Source organism: Colius striatus, chromosome 7 (genome assembly GCF_028858725.1).
Source record: "Colius striatus isolate bColStr4 chromosome 7, bColStr4.1.hap1, whole genome shotgun sequence".
NCBI classification, from domain to species: domain Eukaryota; kingdom Metazoa; phylum Chordata; class Aves; order Coliiformes; family Coliidae; genus Colius; species Colius striatus.
In genome coordinates this window covers 38,293,861-38,310,467 of record NC_084765.1, presented here as the reverse complement: position 1 = coordinate 38,310,467, position 16,607 = coordinate 38,293,861, and the positions used below count along the sequence as shown (strand labels likewise).

The 16,607-nt window shown below is 46.2% G+C and overlaps 1 protein-coding gene across 1 annotated transcript; it reads right to left on the bottom strand.

Moving 5' to 3' along the window:
- Positions 1 to 842: 842 nt before the first annotated feature.
- On the bottom strand, positions 843 to 16,337 carry FSD2 (fibronectin type III and SPRY domain containing 2). The gene is made up of 12 exons (XM_062000168.1): positions 15,594 to 16,337; positions 15,418 to 15,513; positions 14,206 to 14,439; positions 12,946 to 12,968; positions 11,833 to 11,954; positions 10,743 to 10,898; positions 9,591 to 9,725; positions 8,699 to 8,852; positions 8,197 to 8,330; positions 6,210 to 6,342; positions 2,957 to 3,133; positions 843 to 1,095 (listed from the first exon to the last, which is right to left on the bottom strand). The coding sequence occupies exons 1-12, from the start codon at positions 16,335 to 16,337 to the stop codon at positions 843 to 845; spliced, it is 2,361 nt and encodes a 786-aa protein (XP_061856152.1).
- Between the last annotated feature and the right edge of the window lie 270 nt (positions 16,338 to 16,607).

Below are 16,607 nucleotides of genomic sequence, written 5' to 3'. Positions count from 1 at the left end.
AAAGGCACAGCATTAGGGGTGCAAATCCCTCAGTGCTGAGGAGGAGAACACATCTGGAAGTGGAGCCTCTATCCAAGTGGAGGTGAGCATGGCCAAAAAGAACAAGCTACACATGATGCTTTAGGCTTCTCCATAGGTGCAACCAAGCACTGCAAAAGGCCTTGCTTGTCTTTTTAGTTTGCTTGGGTTTTTTTTTTCCCTCTGGATGAATGAATGAGAAACATGGTCATTCTGTAAAAATGTCTTTTAATATTTCAGGCTGGAGTGCATGCTTGGGTATTTGTAAAAGCCTCACTGTGTCTGGTAGGCGCTAACAGTTGGCACACAAGGGAGGCGTTTTTGATTCCCTCTGTCACAGACTTCATGTAGCAACAAGAATATTTGGTTGTGAGATCAGCTTCGTGGTTGGAGAGTTTTCAGCTCTGTCTAGCAACTGTACAGTGATTATGTCTGTTGCTATTTTTGGTTGTCTTTGAATGTTTAGCTCTTCAGCAAACACTAGAGTGAAATTAATGGTTGCTCTGAAACGGGAGTTCCGTAAGCATCAAATTGGTACTGGGGGAAACCAGCCATCCAGCTGCCATTGCTGCTTGGTGACAGTGTCCCCTCTGAGAAGGATGGAACCCACTTCTAACTGGAGAATTCTGGGATGCTGATGGAACTTGCAGCCATAATGGCTTTCTGCTGAGATCCTGCCTAAGAGGACAGAAACTGTCATAAGGGCTCAGGCCTGGCAGCTGGTTTGTGACAGGGTTGGTTTCCTCTTTTTTTGAGAGACAGCTGGTTAAGAGGGAGTGTGATGGAGCAGGTGACAGGAGGATGTGGTGGGTGCAGAACAGGGGCTACGGGAGGGCTGCCCATGGGGGTGTTGCAAGTCCCGTGTGTATCCGTAGGATGCCGGGTGTTTCCAAAGCAAAGCAGGGATGGACGTAATGCTGGAAGCGTGGCTGGAAGCCGTACAGGTGCTGGGCAACATCTGCATTGAAAAAGGACAGTCTACAGTTCTCGTAGTCCAGCAGGATGCCAATCCTTCGGGGAGGAACAGTAATTCTGATGTCTGGCGTCATCCCACTGTGCAGGAATTCGTACTTGTGCCTGTAGTCAAGAAACACGGGCAGTAAACCTGACGGCTCCCTGGCTGCTCTTGGAGGAAAGTGCTCTGTGCAGAGGCCTGTCCCATCCCTCTGTGTGCCCTGTGGTTCCTGCCTGTAGCTTTGGGGGCCGTGTTGCTGAGGAGCAGTGCGGTCTGCCTTATCCCCCACAGCTCAGACCTGCCTGTCCTGCTGTGTAACGGGCCTAGGGTGGTAGCCATTAGGTGTGGATGAAGTCAAAGGGTTTTCTGGTTTATTCCATGTCTTAGAGGGCAGTGTGAGTGTCCTGTAAATCACAGGGTGCACCCTTGCCACTAGGTTTAGCCCTAAGTTGTCTCTTCCTCCATGAAGGAGCTGTCCTCTGTCAGGCTCGCCCCAGGACAACACTTGTCCCCTCCCCAGCCTGGTCAAGGAAGGGGCTGGTGAAGTGACTTGTTGCTGTCCTTCCAGGCTCTGCCATGCTGCCTGCCTGCTCCTGAGGACCTGTAGTGCTGAGCCTGTTTCCTGCCAGTGTCCCAGGAGCCCGTCATGATGCCAGCACAATGGCAGCAAGAGAACCTGAGCCCTGGCAGTGCCATGGCCAGACATCCCCCACACTGATGTTTTTGGCTGCTTTTCCTACAAAACCTCCATACTCAGCCAGGGTGGTGGTGCTGGGAAGTTCCAGTTTTCATGTTCATTTAAACTAGAAGGTGACATCTTTTAACTGTGGTTCCTGGACCGTGGATGGGCAGAGGCTAGGAAGGTGCTCTATACATAGGCAGCTTTGTGAGGAAGGTACTCCTCCTCTCGCCTGTGCAGTCACCGTTGAGTAATGCTGAGATCCTTTAACAGTCACTCAAACAGCTCTCCCTAGTGGGGCATGTTGCAGCCGAGTGTGTGAGACTTCTGGGAGCAGGTGCCTTTCTGAGCAGAAATGAGATGTGTTCAGCTGGAGTGAGTTATCTGGCATTTCATAAGGGCCAGCTTTTTCACTACCCACCTCCTCCACCCACACCACTCCTACCTGAGAACATTTCCCTGCAGAAATGGATATGTCAGTGAGTCAAACCAAGCAATGGCCCAGCTCCCTTTTCTCTCTCAAGTCCATACTCTTTGCTCCAGAGGAATGTTCTCAGCGTACCTCTTAGCTCAGCATAGCAAGGAAAGCAAATTAGGCTGCCTGCAGCGTAGAGGCGAGTCATTAGCTGTGGTGGGTTTGGTCTCCCTCATTAAGCAGCATTTCTTGCTGTGTGGGAGGCGGCTGGCAGCGCTCCGGCAGGCCCTGGCTCTGCAGAGCCGTGTGTGGCCGCGGAGGAGCCTGTGCCCGGCCGGGGAGCGGCTCCTGCAGGCAAAGCCACGCACGCTCCTGCAGAGCTCGGCCGTGCCCGGGCTGTGGCTGCTGCTGGGTGCCTCACGTGGAGCTGAGGGCAGCAGGGGAAGAAGCAGCAGGTTCAGCTGAGGCTTAAGGGGAGCTGGTGTTTCTGCATGTGGGCACGGCTGTTGGGTACCTCCTCAGGCAGGAGGGAGATCAAAACCAGTTGCATACAGCTGGCTTTGGACAGGGAGGTAGTTTCTAGGTTACATGAATCCATTACTCTCAGTCTTCCCACTGGGGCCTTTACAGCTAATTTGTGTAATGCAGATTTTGTTCAGCTTTGTTCCTGGGACTGCCTATGTAAGTGTGAGAATGTCATTAAGCAAGAGGCTTTGCTTAAATGTTCCGGTATCATTCCAGCACCAGCTCACAGTGCCAGTGGCACAATGTCAGAGGCCTGGGCTTTGCTATAAAAATCTCTTGCTGGTCCCTGCAAGCAGGAGCTCTCTGCTGGTCTGCCCACAGGTGTACACACATGAGGTGTTCCTGTAGCCTCCACAGCCCTTACCTTGATGGTGTGATGATGTGCCTCATGCACCAAGATGAGTTGTTAGCCCCCAAGTAACCATGTCTTGGAGTGTTTTCAAAAGCCACGCCGATTCTGTACTCTGTGTCTTCCTCAACTTCCACCTCCCAGTAATGCTTTCCTGGAAATGGGATCAGACTGCCCAGGATCCCAATGCACCTGTGGGAGACAGACAGGAATATGTGCTCTGGCAGGGACTGTGCGATGCCATTTGCAATGTTTAGGTATCTAATGAACCCTGACATTACATACTGATAAACAGAAGCCACTTTTTCTGTCTCTCCAAAGCAGCACAGCATGGATTTTTGACTACAGCCAAGTCCACATGCTGAGGACCTGACACAGAACCTGTTTCTTTGTGACACCTACCCATTTTTACCTGTGGGTAGCTTTGTGTAAGTGAGTGCCCTGGGCACTGTCAAAAATAAGGAGAACAGCATCCTATGCTGCCTGGGTTTTCTGGGAAAGTGATTACTTCCTAGAAAAGAGAGTGCTCTGGTGACTCCCAGTATAGCAGGGGGAAAAGGCTACGGATTTTTTTATGTTCCAGGGCTTTAAATGCCACTCACCATCAGGAATTGAGCACCGTAACAGCATGAAACTCCAGAGGCAGCTGGGGAGGAGGAAACCTGCCTATGCTGTATTTTGAGAGACCAGCAGGAATTGAGCATGGTAGGAGAGTTTGGAATATGCTTAGGTACCTGGGCCATGACAAGTTTTAACAGTAGACTGTGGTTCCTAACCTTTACAGTAGAAGATGACTCTAAAAATATGTATAGGAGAGACAAAGATAATAGTCCACAGGGAGACCCTTCAGCTTGATTCCCAGGCACAGTCTCACAGTCAAAGGAGCTGGATGTTTTGAAGATACAAGTCTGCAAAAACATAAGTTCTGAAGCAAGAGATCTGGGGAAAAAAAAAACCCATGCCAAATGCTTCTGAAACACCCTGACTCAATTGAATCCTGTAAGGTGACGCCTCAGTTTTTACACAGCAAATTAGCTGTCACTGCTGCATCCCAGGGGACAGCAGGTAAAACACCTTCAGTTTTGGACGGGGAGTCATGCACAACCTATGTGTTTCTGTGTCTAAAGTTGTAAATTACAAAGGTGGAGGATGTTGCTGGCAGACAGAGCTCATCTGCCTCTGGGTGATGCTGAGAAAGAGCATTGGCATTGAGGGGGCTGGTGCATAAGGGCAGGCTTGCACAGCAGGATGGCTGCATGCTGTGCCACTTAAGCACCAGCTACTTCAAGCATGTGTACAGGTCATTGCAAGTGCAAGTGGATGTCTGGGGAACAGCTTAAAGGCTGCTGGAATGGGAACTTGGAAGAGACTGTGTTGCTAAGGCTTGAGAAGGAAAAGGACTGATGCAAAATGGATGTGTAAACATCTGTGAGCAAAATATTACCATAATAATGAGAGTTGCAAAGCCACCAAGGCAAACCCGGGTCAGACTGTAGGAGCTGCTGTGATTAGGGAACACTAAACTTCTAGAGGTCACACAGACTAGAGAAGAGTTTGTCAAGTAATTTCCTTGTAGTGTGAGTGTTAGTCATTTCAGCCTGGGAGCTTTTTCTTTCTTTTTCTTTCTTTTCTTCCACAGTATCTTGGCACCAAAGGGGCTTCTGAAAGTTCACAGTGGCATCAAAAGCTCAGCCTCAGAGTTCAGAATGAGTGCCAGCTCTGGCTGTTTATCAGAAACATAAAAGCACCCTGTGGAAGTGGGATGAAAACCCATTTAGGCTTATCATGATGACTGTAATGAAGAGAATCATTTATATCCTGGCTCTTTCCTACTGAGCCCTCTGGTAACATTGCATTTCCATGGAGGGACAGCGTTGTGGGTTTGTATTATTCTGTGTCTGCAGATGTCTGTTCTGGTTAAATGTTGTTTCTTGGTTCTGTCTGGAAACTGCATTTTGGCAAGCTAAGTCACTCACTTCAATGGCAAAAGGGCCCAATTCTTTTTTGCAAGTAAAATCTGTAGGCCCAAATAGTGTTAGATCATTCAGCAGGGGCTAAGTATTCTGATCCCTCTCCTTAGCATTTGCTTTGGCACTTAACTACCTGCTCAAATTTAGCTCAGTGTGCCCAAGATGTGTAAGCAGGTCTGTATGTGATTGTGGCTGGCTGCATCTGTAATCCTCTCTATCAACTTGCATTAACTCCCAAGTGATGCTGAAGTTCCAAAGAGCAGCTAGAGAGAGATTTAAACTCACACAAGCAATGACAGCTGATGAAAGCCCTGTTAGACACATCTATTTGAAATAACAAACCTGAAAACAACGACTGTGCTTTGAACTACACAAACATCTTTCAAAGAGGGTTAGGTGCCCAAAGCACCAACAGGGTATTTTGCCCATTCTGTAGCACTTGCTGTAGCATACAGTTATTGTTACAGAAGGTGAGTGGTGGTTTCCACTGGACAGAGCTATGGAAAAGCAACCCCCAAATCTCTTCGTGTGGAACTGAGTGTGCAGGTGCTGGATCATTGTAATTAAAGGAGAACCTAATAATGATGTGCTTTTTTTCTCACATCTCCCTAGTGCTGTATTAGGAATGTATGGGGTTTGATGGTGTCTGGGTTTTTTTCTTGTGGCATTTTTCTGAGGTTTTGGGGCTCTCTGTAAAGAATTAACTGGGAAGAAAGTTTTGGAATTTAATAGAAATCAGTGCACACATGATGCAAAGGGAGGCATTGTACATAATATGTGTTAATCACCCTAGAAATTCTCAGGAAAGAGCAGCAAGCCCCAGGGAGTTCAGAAATGGCTCTCAGGAGTGATAGCCTCAGTGAAACTGGAGGGCTGGGATAAACAGATACAGAGTTTTTACTCTGCAAGGAACTCTGGGGAGAGAGCCCACCATTTCAAACTGAATAGTGATCTTAGGAGCCCAGCCTGAAATGCCTTAAAACAAATCTGGTTTGCTAAAAGATGAGTAACCAATATTTTAAAATGACTGACAAAGATGTTGGCAGTTGTCTAAAACTGAGGACAACCATGGTCATTTACACAAACACCAAGACAGAAAAAAAACCCAGTATTTACTATCCACACAGATCTACAGCCTGGAAGTTTCACTTGGTGAAACTTCAGCCTGGCCTGAAGGTGAGGAGAGCTCCAATTCCAGTAACAGTTTTTAGTGCATCTAAATTCAAGGCAGGGGTGTGTTGTGGGTGAAGCAGCCAGAAGCCACATGCATTAGTTGCCAGTGGAATTGTTCTGTGTACCTTGTAAAGCTGTTGTCATAGACGGGCAGATCGCACTCTGGGCTTTCCAGTTCATCACACGCAATTGTAAATCCATCATCTAAAATTGCCAGTAAAGGATGGGCTGTGTCCTCGTTAAGGCAGAAGTAGGTGCCTGCAAAACAGAATGCTTGAGGATAACTCCAACTCCTTATGGCAGTAGGGATTGCAGAAAGGGTGTGGTGAAATGGCTGGATCCACAGAAAGATTAACCAGTGCTCTGGAAGGAATCTCTGACTGACACTGAGAGGACAAGGTTGTCTATGTGCATTTTTTTTCCAAAGAAATGGGTGTCTAACAGCTTAACTCTGTTTAGTTACAGCCTATGAAAAGCAGAAAACAGCCCTTAACCTGGTTTTGAACCCAGCCCAGGCTCAAAGCTGCAGGCACTGTGCAGGAAGTAGCCATTCAAAGAGGAGGGGTCCTCTCTGCAATGGACTATCTGGTTTCCAGTCGTCTTCCTCAGGGCTGAGGTGATCTATTTTTAATCACTGAAAGGAGAAGAGCAGAATTAAAGGCCTCTCTATGGCCTCATTCTTCTAGATAAGTGCTGGGCACAGTTTGAAGAGACAAGATCTCTACAAAGGTGCAGCACACAGCATTGCTCATGCTTCCACACCTCCTCCTGGGAGCAGCCCCTGAGCCATCGGCCAGCCCGGGACCAGACCTCCTGCCCCTCTCCCCTCAGAGCTGTCACACAGCAGGACTGCCACACTGCTGCTTTTTGTAGTTGTCTTTCAGAGGTCATTCCTAGTGCTGGAGGTGAGTGCTTGCAGCTGACATTAATTTCCATCAGCTGTTTGCATACTGTAGGCTCTGAAAAGATAAATCTCTCCATGCTAATCCCAAATGAAACCATTATAACCAAACTCTGTTACTGCAGTGCAAATACAATACAATGACAGGGCAATTACAGGCATGTGCTGCTGAAAACAAACACATGCAGTGCAAGCAGAATTGACAATTTCAAATACTGAGTTTGATTTAAGCACTTGAAATACACACGACGACAATCTTCCTCTCCAGGGACTGAAGAATGACCATGTCTTTCCTGTGGTGTCACTGATGTGTTGCAGACAAGTTTCTGGCTGATAGGTAGCCTGTTGCAGGTTAAGGAGTGTGTGGTCTGCCTGCTGAATAAGCACAATTTGCAAACCTCTCACAGAAGGTAAGGGCAGCAGAGACACAGGTATGGTGTGCATGTGTCTGTGAGTGACATGGGAGGTTTGAGACGCCCCAGTGAAGTTGCAGTGTCATTATAGCAGTGGTGAAGATGAAAACTGGTGTCTACTTATAAGCCGTTAAAATGAGCTTTGATTAGATGGTTGGGAGGGAAAAGGCTTCCAGCTCCCCTTTGGGGAACAGGTTAATCTTTGCCCAGTGCAGCACTAAGAGCAGGGATGGGATGATAATGCTGTGTCCCTTATCAAAAGTAAACCTTCCAGCTGTATGCTGGACTGTTTCTTTCCTGATGAACAAAGACAAACAGCCCTGGTTGCTTCCGCAGTCAAGCTGGAGATGTTCTGATATATACAGAGGAAGATTTTGCACATCCAAATGACTCTGGAAAGTGCTGCTTGCCTGCCTGGGCCATACTTCCCTTCATCATCATCATTACAAGGTAATCTCTGAAGTAAAGTCAAATCACACTACGACTTTCCACTGGTGTGTCAGTACTTGGCAAGCTGGCAACACTGGGGGCGTGGGGTTGGTCCTTTAAAAGTGTTTAGAAATTAGTAACTTTAAAGTATCAAATGTACAGGACAGAAATAATTTTAAATTACAGAGCTAAAGCAATGCACTTATTGTTACAGAAAGTGGGTTTCCATTCCTAAAAGGTTACCAGGCGTGTAATTAGATGTAAGAGATCAGGACTTGATCCAGAGGCCATTGAAACCAGCAGGAATTCTTCTGTTGAGGTAATAGATGCTACAATAGGTTGCTGGAGTTGTTCTGAGATGTACAGTACCTGTGGTGTGTATCAGGACAGGTTCACTTCTTTCACTGAGACCACCCAGGTTTATGGCTCTAACACAGATGCGGTAGCTTTGTGTTGGCTGGAGGTGAACTAGTACTTCACAGTTAGGGATCCCAACAATAGACCTGCAGAAAATAAATCCATGGAAAATGATAGTGTAGGTAGGCCTTTGAGATTACTCTTTTTAACAAAGAAAAAATTACATCAGCTTCTCTTGTAACCCATCAACACCACTTCCCTTGTGCAATCAGTCAGGGGCAGACTTGTACAGGTAGTCCTTGCACAGAGACAGATGCTGCAGGTTTTTACATTTGCTTCTAACCCATATAGCCATTATTGATCAGCATTCATACCATTAGTTTTACTAAGAGGAATGTCTATAAAGATGAATTCATCAGAGGGCCATGGGTCTTTTCTTAGTGCTCTCTGATGCCACGTGACTTGAAATGGTTTCATCTCTACAGGCAATGGACTCGATAGAATAGTGACTCACTCAGTAATAGCATCACTGTTTTCTTCATCTGTCAGCTTGGACAACTCAACTGTGTAGGAATCAACAGGGTTAATGTCTCTTGATTCCCAGCACACCAGTGCTGCATTTTCACAGCTTCGGATCTTTTTACTCTTTATGGTAGGTGGTGAAGGAGCTAAAAAGTAAGCAAAAGAACAGTTCCAAGCTATTGCTTGAAGATGTTCACAACAAACATGCTCTGAGAAGACTTAAAAAACAGAACAAAGTTGTTTGCTGATCCTGTACAGTTAAAGAAACCCGGTTCCCCAATGGACAATAAACAGCAGGCAGAGCGATTAACGCTGCTATTCAAAGACTTAATTTGGACTATAAAGGTCCCAAGAGAATTAATCAGAGAAGTAAAACAGATACTGATTACACAACTGTTCTCTTTCCATTGGTTTTATCTTTGTCATAAAGGCACATCTCTGCTCTAAGATGCCAGAGACACCAGGAACAATTGCTGTAAGGTCTCACTCTGTGACTTGCTCAATTTAAGGTCAGGATTTCACTAAAGGTGCCTGACTGAACTGCAGTTACAAAGGGCAGCATAGCAGGTGCATCCACAAAATACCTACAGGTTGATCAAAGGAGGGCTGGCATCCACCTGACAGACCTGGGAGACCTGACCTGTATTCCCAGATCTTCTACATGCTTGCATCTAAATAAGTTATTTCATCTCTCTTTGTTTCTTCAACTCAAAACCAGGGCCAATTAGCCCGATAGGCTCTCCAAATAAAAGCAGGAAATTCCCATGCAATCAGTACACTTACATTCAGAAGAAACTGAAGTGCCCAGAAAGCATTACTGGCACAAAATTCACAGATGACTGTGAATTTCACATGAAGTAACACACAAATAAAAAAGATTTTACCTGTTACATAAACTGCTCTTTCACTTGGTGGGCTGATACCACAGGCATTTATAGCACTGACCCAAAACTCATACTGTGTATTTGGCAACAGGTTAGTAATGGTGCAGTAGGTTTCCTTGACTTTTAGCGTGTGCTCTGAAACAAAAACAACAACAATGCATTTTCTGTGCCTCTCCCCCTAAGCTGCCTCAAACGGTGGAGTTGAGGCACATTGTTTTGTGTGCTGAGTTGCAGAGAGCTGAGCCCCGTGCTCCAGGCTCTTTGATAGCTGCCAGGGCGCCTCACCGTGGCTTCCCTTAAGGAGGCAGGAATCAGGTAACACATCAGCTTCTGAAGGAGCCACATCACTCAGGAAAAAAGCAGCAAAACAAGCCCAGAAAGAAAGGTCACCCACCTGGCACTGGCTTTTTTTTCTCCAAAGACCCTGCAGGTTCCCACTCCAGGGATGTGCCTGGTCAGCTCATCCCAGCAGTGGGACAAATCCTGATGCTATTTCACTATTAGTTTCTCATTCTTCATATTATAAAATTTGGATAGGTTCTGCTTTTCTTTCTGAACCAGCCTTTTGGTACTCTACAGACTTCCACTTCTGCTGGAGAAGTGACTTGGTGTTTTCAGTAAAAGGTTCTGCAAGGGTATTATTAGCCAAGGCAGTTTTATCACACAGCTGGGACATTCAAGGATGGTTCTGTGGCTCTTTTTGTGTGTGTGGGTGATGGGGAGTTACAGCCTATTATTAGCCCTGAGATAAAGTGTAAAATGACTGCAGGGGTTTCAGTGGATGTGCTGACAATATGATTTGCTCTCTCAAAATACAGTGCTTTGAAGTGGGTGCAGTATGTAACACAGCACCCACCCTCCAGGAAAAGAAATGCCTCTGTTGAGACCCGACTTGAGGGGACCATCCATTGTCCCCTTCCCACTCCTGCTGTCCCAGCTGCTGTCCCATCCCAGCTGGTAGCATGGCAGACCTGGCAGGGGAAGTGTGACAAAGCCAGAAGCAGGAAATATGGTGGCAGACAGGACAGTTTTGGTGGTGAAAAGAGTGCACAGAAAGTGAACGGGTTGCCACAGCAAGTTCAGGGGCACTTTGGAACCAGAACTTTTGCCAGTGGAGGGCTAAGGTGTCCCCTTGGGTGGAGGCCTCCTTACCTGCTTGTTCATCACCGTGACTCTCATTGCTCACTGGTTTATAGCACAGTTGGTAGCACTCGACAGTGTCATCTGAGAAGAGGCCCCAGCAAACTCTCAGTGAGGTGCCTGTTGCTGCATTGGGAGCCTGGGGATTGATCACAGGGGCACAAGGAGCTGCAGAGGGGAAAACAGGTCAGTGTTTGAACCATGGTCTGTTTTTCACAGGCAAACCCCTCTCCTCTCACAAAGGTGAGCCTGTAAATTGTTGCTGATAATCATCAGGTAAATGGTGTATGAACTAGTCTTTCTTCAAATCAAAATCAAAACATCCAAATGCATAAGCCTCAGCCTAACCCTTTCTTGAAACTTGACCTCCCTCTCCTCTGAGGGCTGCAGGAGCAACACCCAAAGCACACTGCTCTGCTGTTGGCCAGCCCAGGGGTTGAGGGGCCTCTGGGGGAAAGGTGAAGGAACGTCACCAGCACACTCAGACAAGTAGTAAATGCCCACACAAGGTGTGGGCATAAAAAACCTACATTTGTTCTTTCTGGCCGTTTGTGGTGTGCCAGAAAGGACTTGAGATCTTTGGGTTTGTTTGGGCTTTTTTTAATGACTAGAAATGTGTTTGGGTTTTGTTCTGTTTCCTGTGAATAACAGGGAAAATGGTTGGTAAATAGCAGGGGAACAAGCCACTGAAATCTGGCTAATGAGATAACCTGTGCAGGTTGTTTAAAGCAGTCTGGTGTCCTTCTCTACTTTGCTCAAGCAGCTACCCATTAGGACAAATTATCACCAAGTAAGAATGCCTGACCTCTCAACAAAAGAGGGTAGTTTTCATGAGTCTTCTAGGAAATCATCCAGCAAAAGCCAGGAAGGCCAAACTTGGCAATTCTGGTAATTTTATACTGAAAACAAGTGGGAAACAAAAATCTAAATATAACTTCCAGTGCCACTATATGCACAGGCAAAGAAAGAAATCTATAGAGGGAAGAATAGGGAGAAGTTAATTGTGCCTTTGCAGTTCTCCTTTAAAGGAGAACTTCTGTTGGATATATATACTAAATTAAATGTAAATAGGTCTGAAATAATGATCAGATAGGAAGAGTACCTGGAATAGTGTTAATGGAGTTCATTAGTTGTTCAACTTCAGAGAAATCTATGTACCTCTTTTCAAAGTCTGGCAGTGTTGAAAGCTTTAAATCCATTTCTTTCTTTAAGAATTCTTCCAGCCTGTAATTGTAGGGGAAAAAAGAAAATGTCTAACTGGAAGTACCACAGTGGTGAAGGTCTATGATAGCTATTGGGAGGGAAGAGGGGAAGAACAACAAACTCTAAAGTAACAGCTCTGTCTTCAAAATAATGTTTCCATAGTGGTACAAAGCTCAGCCTCCCCATGCCCTGCACTTGGAGCTAGGTGGCTGTACAGGAGATCTCAGCAAGATCTGAGATTTGAGCAAGATTTGAGATGCCCAAGAGCTGGGGATGTTGCTGGGGACCATACAGGAGATCTCAGAGCTCTGAGATGCCCAAGAGCTGTGGATGCTGCTGAGCTGGCCAGAGGCTGCTGCAGCACCCGCTACGGGAGGCAGGCTGGGAGCTTCATGGCCAGTTGTTTAGAATTCATGACACTGTTACTAATTCAGGACCTCATGGTTCTAGGTGGTGTAAATTTGACAGAAAGGGGTACCTTTTCTCTGTGTTTTCATACATGATGGCAGTCAATTTAAATGTGCATTTTTTTGCAATTGGCTCAGTGTGCCTTAAGACTTCTTCCAGCTGCTCCAAAATCTTTCAGTATCTGGTTTGAGTTCCCAGAGCCTGACTTTCTACTCCTCTATATTCATGCATAAATAAGCCTGTTACTAATCTATTGAGGGAGCTCAGTTTCAGTCAGATTTGTGTCCAGAGCTTTACTTTCAAGATCTTTAGCAATCCTGTTTCTCAGTCACTGGAATGAGTTCCTTATGACTAGGCTGAAAACAGTGATTTATTCCTGCTCTGACTCTCCTTTGGGGTTTGGGGTTTGTTTCTTTTTTAAAATTGGCTCAAAACTAGTTTTGAGTGTTAAACTCCTTAGAACAACTTTTTCTGCTGCAGTTTAAAATGGAAATATTAAAGATTTCAATAGCTCTAATAGCTTAAATAATATTAGTGTGCCTGAACATGCAAGTGTCTCCAGTAACAGGTCCAAATAGCACACAAGCCCAGACCGTGATACTACCTGTCAACCATGGTTACTGCTGCCTGTAGGAAAAAAAGAGAGAGAGTGTTCAAGACAGAAAAGATACATTGGTTCCATTAGTCCAGAGTCAGACCACATTGTGCCATTGGCCTGTCTTACTGTTGTCCCAAATGCAGTGAGCCAATTGCCTCTCACCCAGCTCAGAGAACAAAGCTATGCCTCACTGTCCATTTGAATGGACACCCCCTGGCTGAATTGACAGTAAGACAGTGTACAATATCAGATAGTGACCAGTGTCTATCCATCTGGACTCTGGACTGTATCCTTCCTCAGTTATAGAAAGTGCCAACAGATCCTTTGCAAGCAAAACCCAACAGCAGCTGAGGGAAATAATTTAGTCAAATTATGCACATTGGAGGGAGTTTGAGCAGTGCACATTACTGGAAGACAGATGTACAGTCCCTGAAGAAACCTAAGCAGCTGAGAGCTCATGACCAAGATCTATTTGCTTCTTGTCCTAGGGGTGATGTAAAACTGTTTATGAGCTAAGGAGAAGATACGGTTATTGCAGAGATGCAGAGGAACAGGAAAAGTCAGCTCATGTGAAGAACTCAGCAGGCTGGAGTGACACAGCAAGCTTATCCATTAGAGCAGAGCAGAGGTGGACTTACTGTCCAGTTCAGAACTGTGGCTGTGCTATAGAAATGCTCCCACCTGTCTGAGTCACAGGACAGCTCAGATTAGAGCAATCACTCATCAGCAGTGAAAATTCACTTTTTCCAATTATTTTTCTACCTGCTCAAGAAAAATAATTTCTGGACACCTCCTCAACACTGGGAGTCATCCATCATTTCACAGGAGCTCCTGATGTATTTAGTTTGGAGCCTCCTGTACAGCTGAACTTTCCAACAAAATGAGCATGAAAAAGAAACATCTTCCAGAGAGGTTGCATCAGCCCCTCCGGCTGTGAGCCCAGAACAGAGCAAGAGAGGCATGAGGCAATGAACACTAAGTGCTTCCAGAGTTTCCTGAGGTAAGCTTTTCAGAGAGGGATCTTCTCTCTGAACCCCAGTGAGACTGAGGAATCATTGAGCATTCAAGTTACAAGCTTCTTCTGCAGCATCTGCATTTCTGCCCCATGGTGTAGCCCCACTGAGTCAGTGCCACGATGCCAAGCACCTGGAGCACCACAGTCCAAGTGCTCTTTAACAATAAAGCCACTTGGGACTTCCCAACTGAGGACTGCTTGCAAGCAGCAAAGAGCTTTTAGAAGAGGCCTCGCTAGTTAAAGCTCTTTACCTTCATAAACTCTGCTTTGTCATTTTCCAGGTAGAGGTCCTGGGTTATGTCTGTCAGCTCCTTGCAGGTGTCGAGATGTTCCCCACAACTGACCAGCTGCCCATACAGAGCTTCCAACTTCTGCCTCTTCTCTTCTCCCAGTGCTTCCAACTGTTCTTCGTACTTCTGAGCAAGCACTTGCACTGCATCATTGTAATGCACCTCGAAGTTCTGCTCCTGCCTCCCAAAGTTTTCCTGCAAGGCATTAGAGGGTATTTCCTTGGTATTGGGCATGATCCATAGGTCAGCCAGAGAAAAATCTTAATCAGGTCTGCCTAAAATTGTCCTTGCTAGGGAGGCAATGACAGTACACAGAAGCTGTAATTTGACTCATTTGCATTTTTAGAGGTTTATTCTAATCATTTACCCCCACTGAGACACAAAAGAGTATTGGATTTCGTTCCAGACATGGGAGCATCAGAAATTATAATAAAACCAATGATGCAAGTCAATTGTCTTCAACCCAAGCCCAGGGAGCACAACTAGAGATATATCCTAGCCATAATCTCGCAAAGTGTTTCCACCAACACAATCAAGCACATCTCTTCCATGAGGGAAACCATGGCAACCTAGTGGCACCCATGGATTCGCACTGGGGGAGCTGAGCAGCTAATGCTGGTATCCTCACTCACTGCTGGAGAAGGCATTAGGAAAGAAGATTTAAGGAGCAGGAAAGGCTTTATTGCCAGCTGCTGCCCACTGCTCAGGCGCCAGTGTCCTTCTGCAGCAGAGAAAAGACAGTAAGGGCCTTGAGTTACTGCTTCAGTTTGACTGCTGCCAGCCGAGCCCCTTCCCCTGGGGCCAAGTTGACATCAGGCGAGCAGGAAATGCTGAAGCTCGATGCAGCTGGTCCAAGGGTCTCCCAGTATCTGGCTCTTCTGTAAATGAAACTGAGTAACCCAGGAGTACCTTCTGGATGGACTAGCTAGATCACAGATCCCTGGCCATTCCAACCTAAGGTAACCTGAGTGGGGATGCTTAATGTGGGTTTACTAGCCCATTCAAAAACTTCATTAAGATGTTTTTTTCCAAGTACCTCAGTCCAGGCAAACCCCAAGGTAGCCCTGGGCTCTGTTACCATAACTACTCACCTCATTAACAAGTGAACATTATGGCAGGCAAAACTGTTCTAACCCCGGTACCACAAAGTTAGCTCCAGTAAAAATGCCTTACCTCTACAGTGATGAAGATTTCCTCCATGTGACTGGCAACATTTTCCGTCTGAGCAATCTGTTCTTCCAACTTGCACATGTTTTTATGGATCTCCTCCTACCAAAACACCCAGCACAATTCTTAGGATGCCTGAACACTGCTTTAGAGGTACCATGGTACGCTTGTATTACTCTTACCTTTTCACTTTCCACAGCACTGGGGAGCTGAGCCACCTCATGATCCTTGTGCTCACCAAACAGTTTGTCAAAAGCTCGGATTGGCATCTTGCAGGTAGAACAAAAAACATCCGCCGCTTCCTCCTCCTCACTGACAGCCTGACTGTTCCACTCCTCCGATGTGCTGACACTGCTAAGCCCTTCTCTGGACCATATGTGGCTGTCAGCCTCATCCTCTGCTCTGGCTTTGCTCAGATCCTCATCTTGAGAAGCCTCGTCAGGAAGTTCCTGTTGCTTTGGGCTCTGACTTTGATCTTTCACTGGGGAGCTGCTCTTTGATGCGTTATATACAGAGCCTTGTGATCCTGGTTTTTTGGTGCGAGCAGGTGTCCATCTGCTCTCCCCCATCTCCAGATGGTCTCCAAGAAGCTCAATCTCTTTTTCTCTGTCCTCATCAAGTCCATACATCTTGGCCAACTCTGCGACCTCTTTTTCCAAGTCATATCCAGCTTCTTGTGGGCGATGAAATTTTTCACTACTCAAGGCAGGTTCCCTTCTCATGTCCCCCAGAGATCTGTCTCCATGACGAGATAGCTCTTCGGGAAAGATATCAAACCTCTCCTTTGATCCATAAAGATCCATGTGATAAAATATCAAGCCTTCAGCCTCAGTCTCACTAGACTCTGGGACTGGTGGGGAAGCTGAACGACCGGGCAACCGGTCACTGGATTCATACGCCCTTGCGCTGCCAGATCTGGATGACATTGGTATCCTCAGTGAGGCTTTTGAGATGACAAGACTCGGTCCTGTAAATGATAAGAAAAATCCTTTGCTACATACTTATATATCAAGCATGAGTTTTTCTTGCTTAAAAGTATACAGATAGAAGTTTGACTGAGGACTGGAGGTAGGCATGGGAAAGACCAAAGCTGGTGGCTTCACTTCCGAAGCGAAGCCACGGGAAGCTTATTCTTTCTCACCTCTGTGCAAAGCACCACAGAGAGCTGGCCCTGGTGTGCATCCTCTACTTTCTGA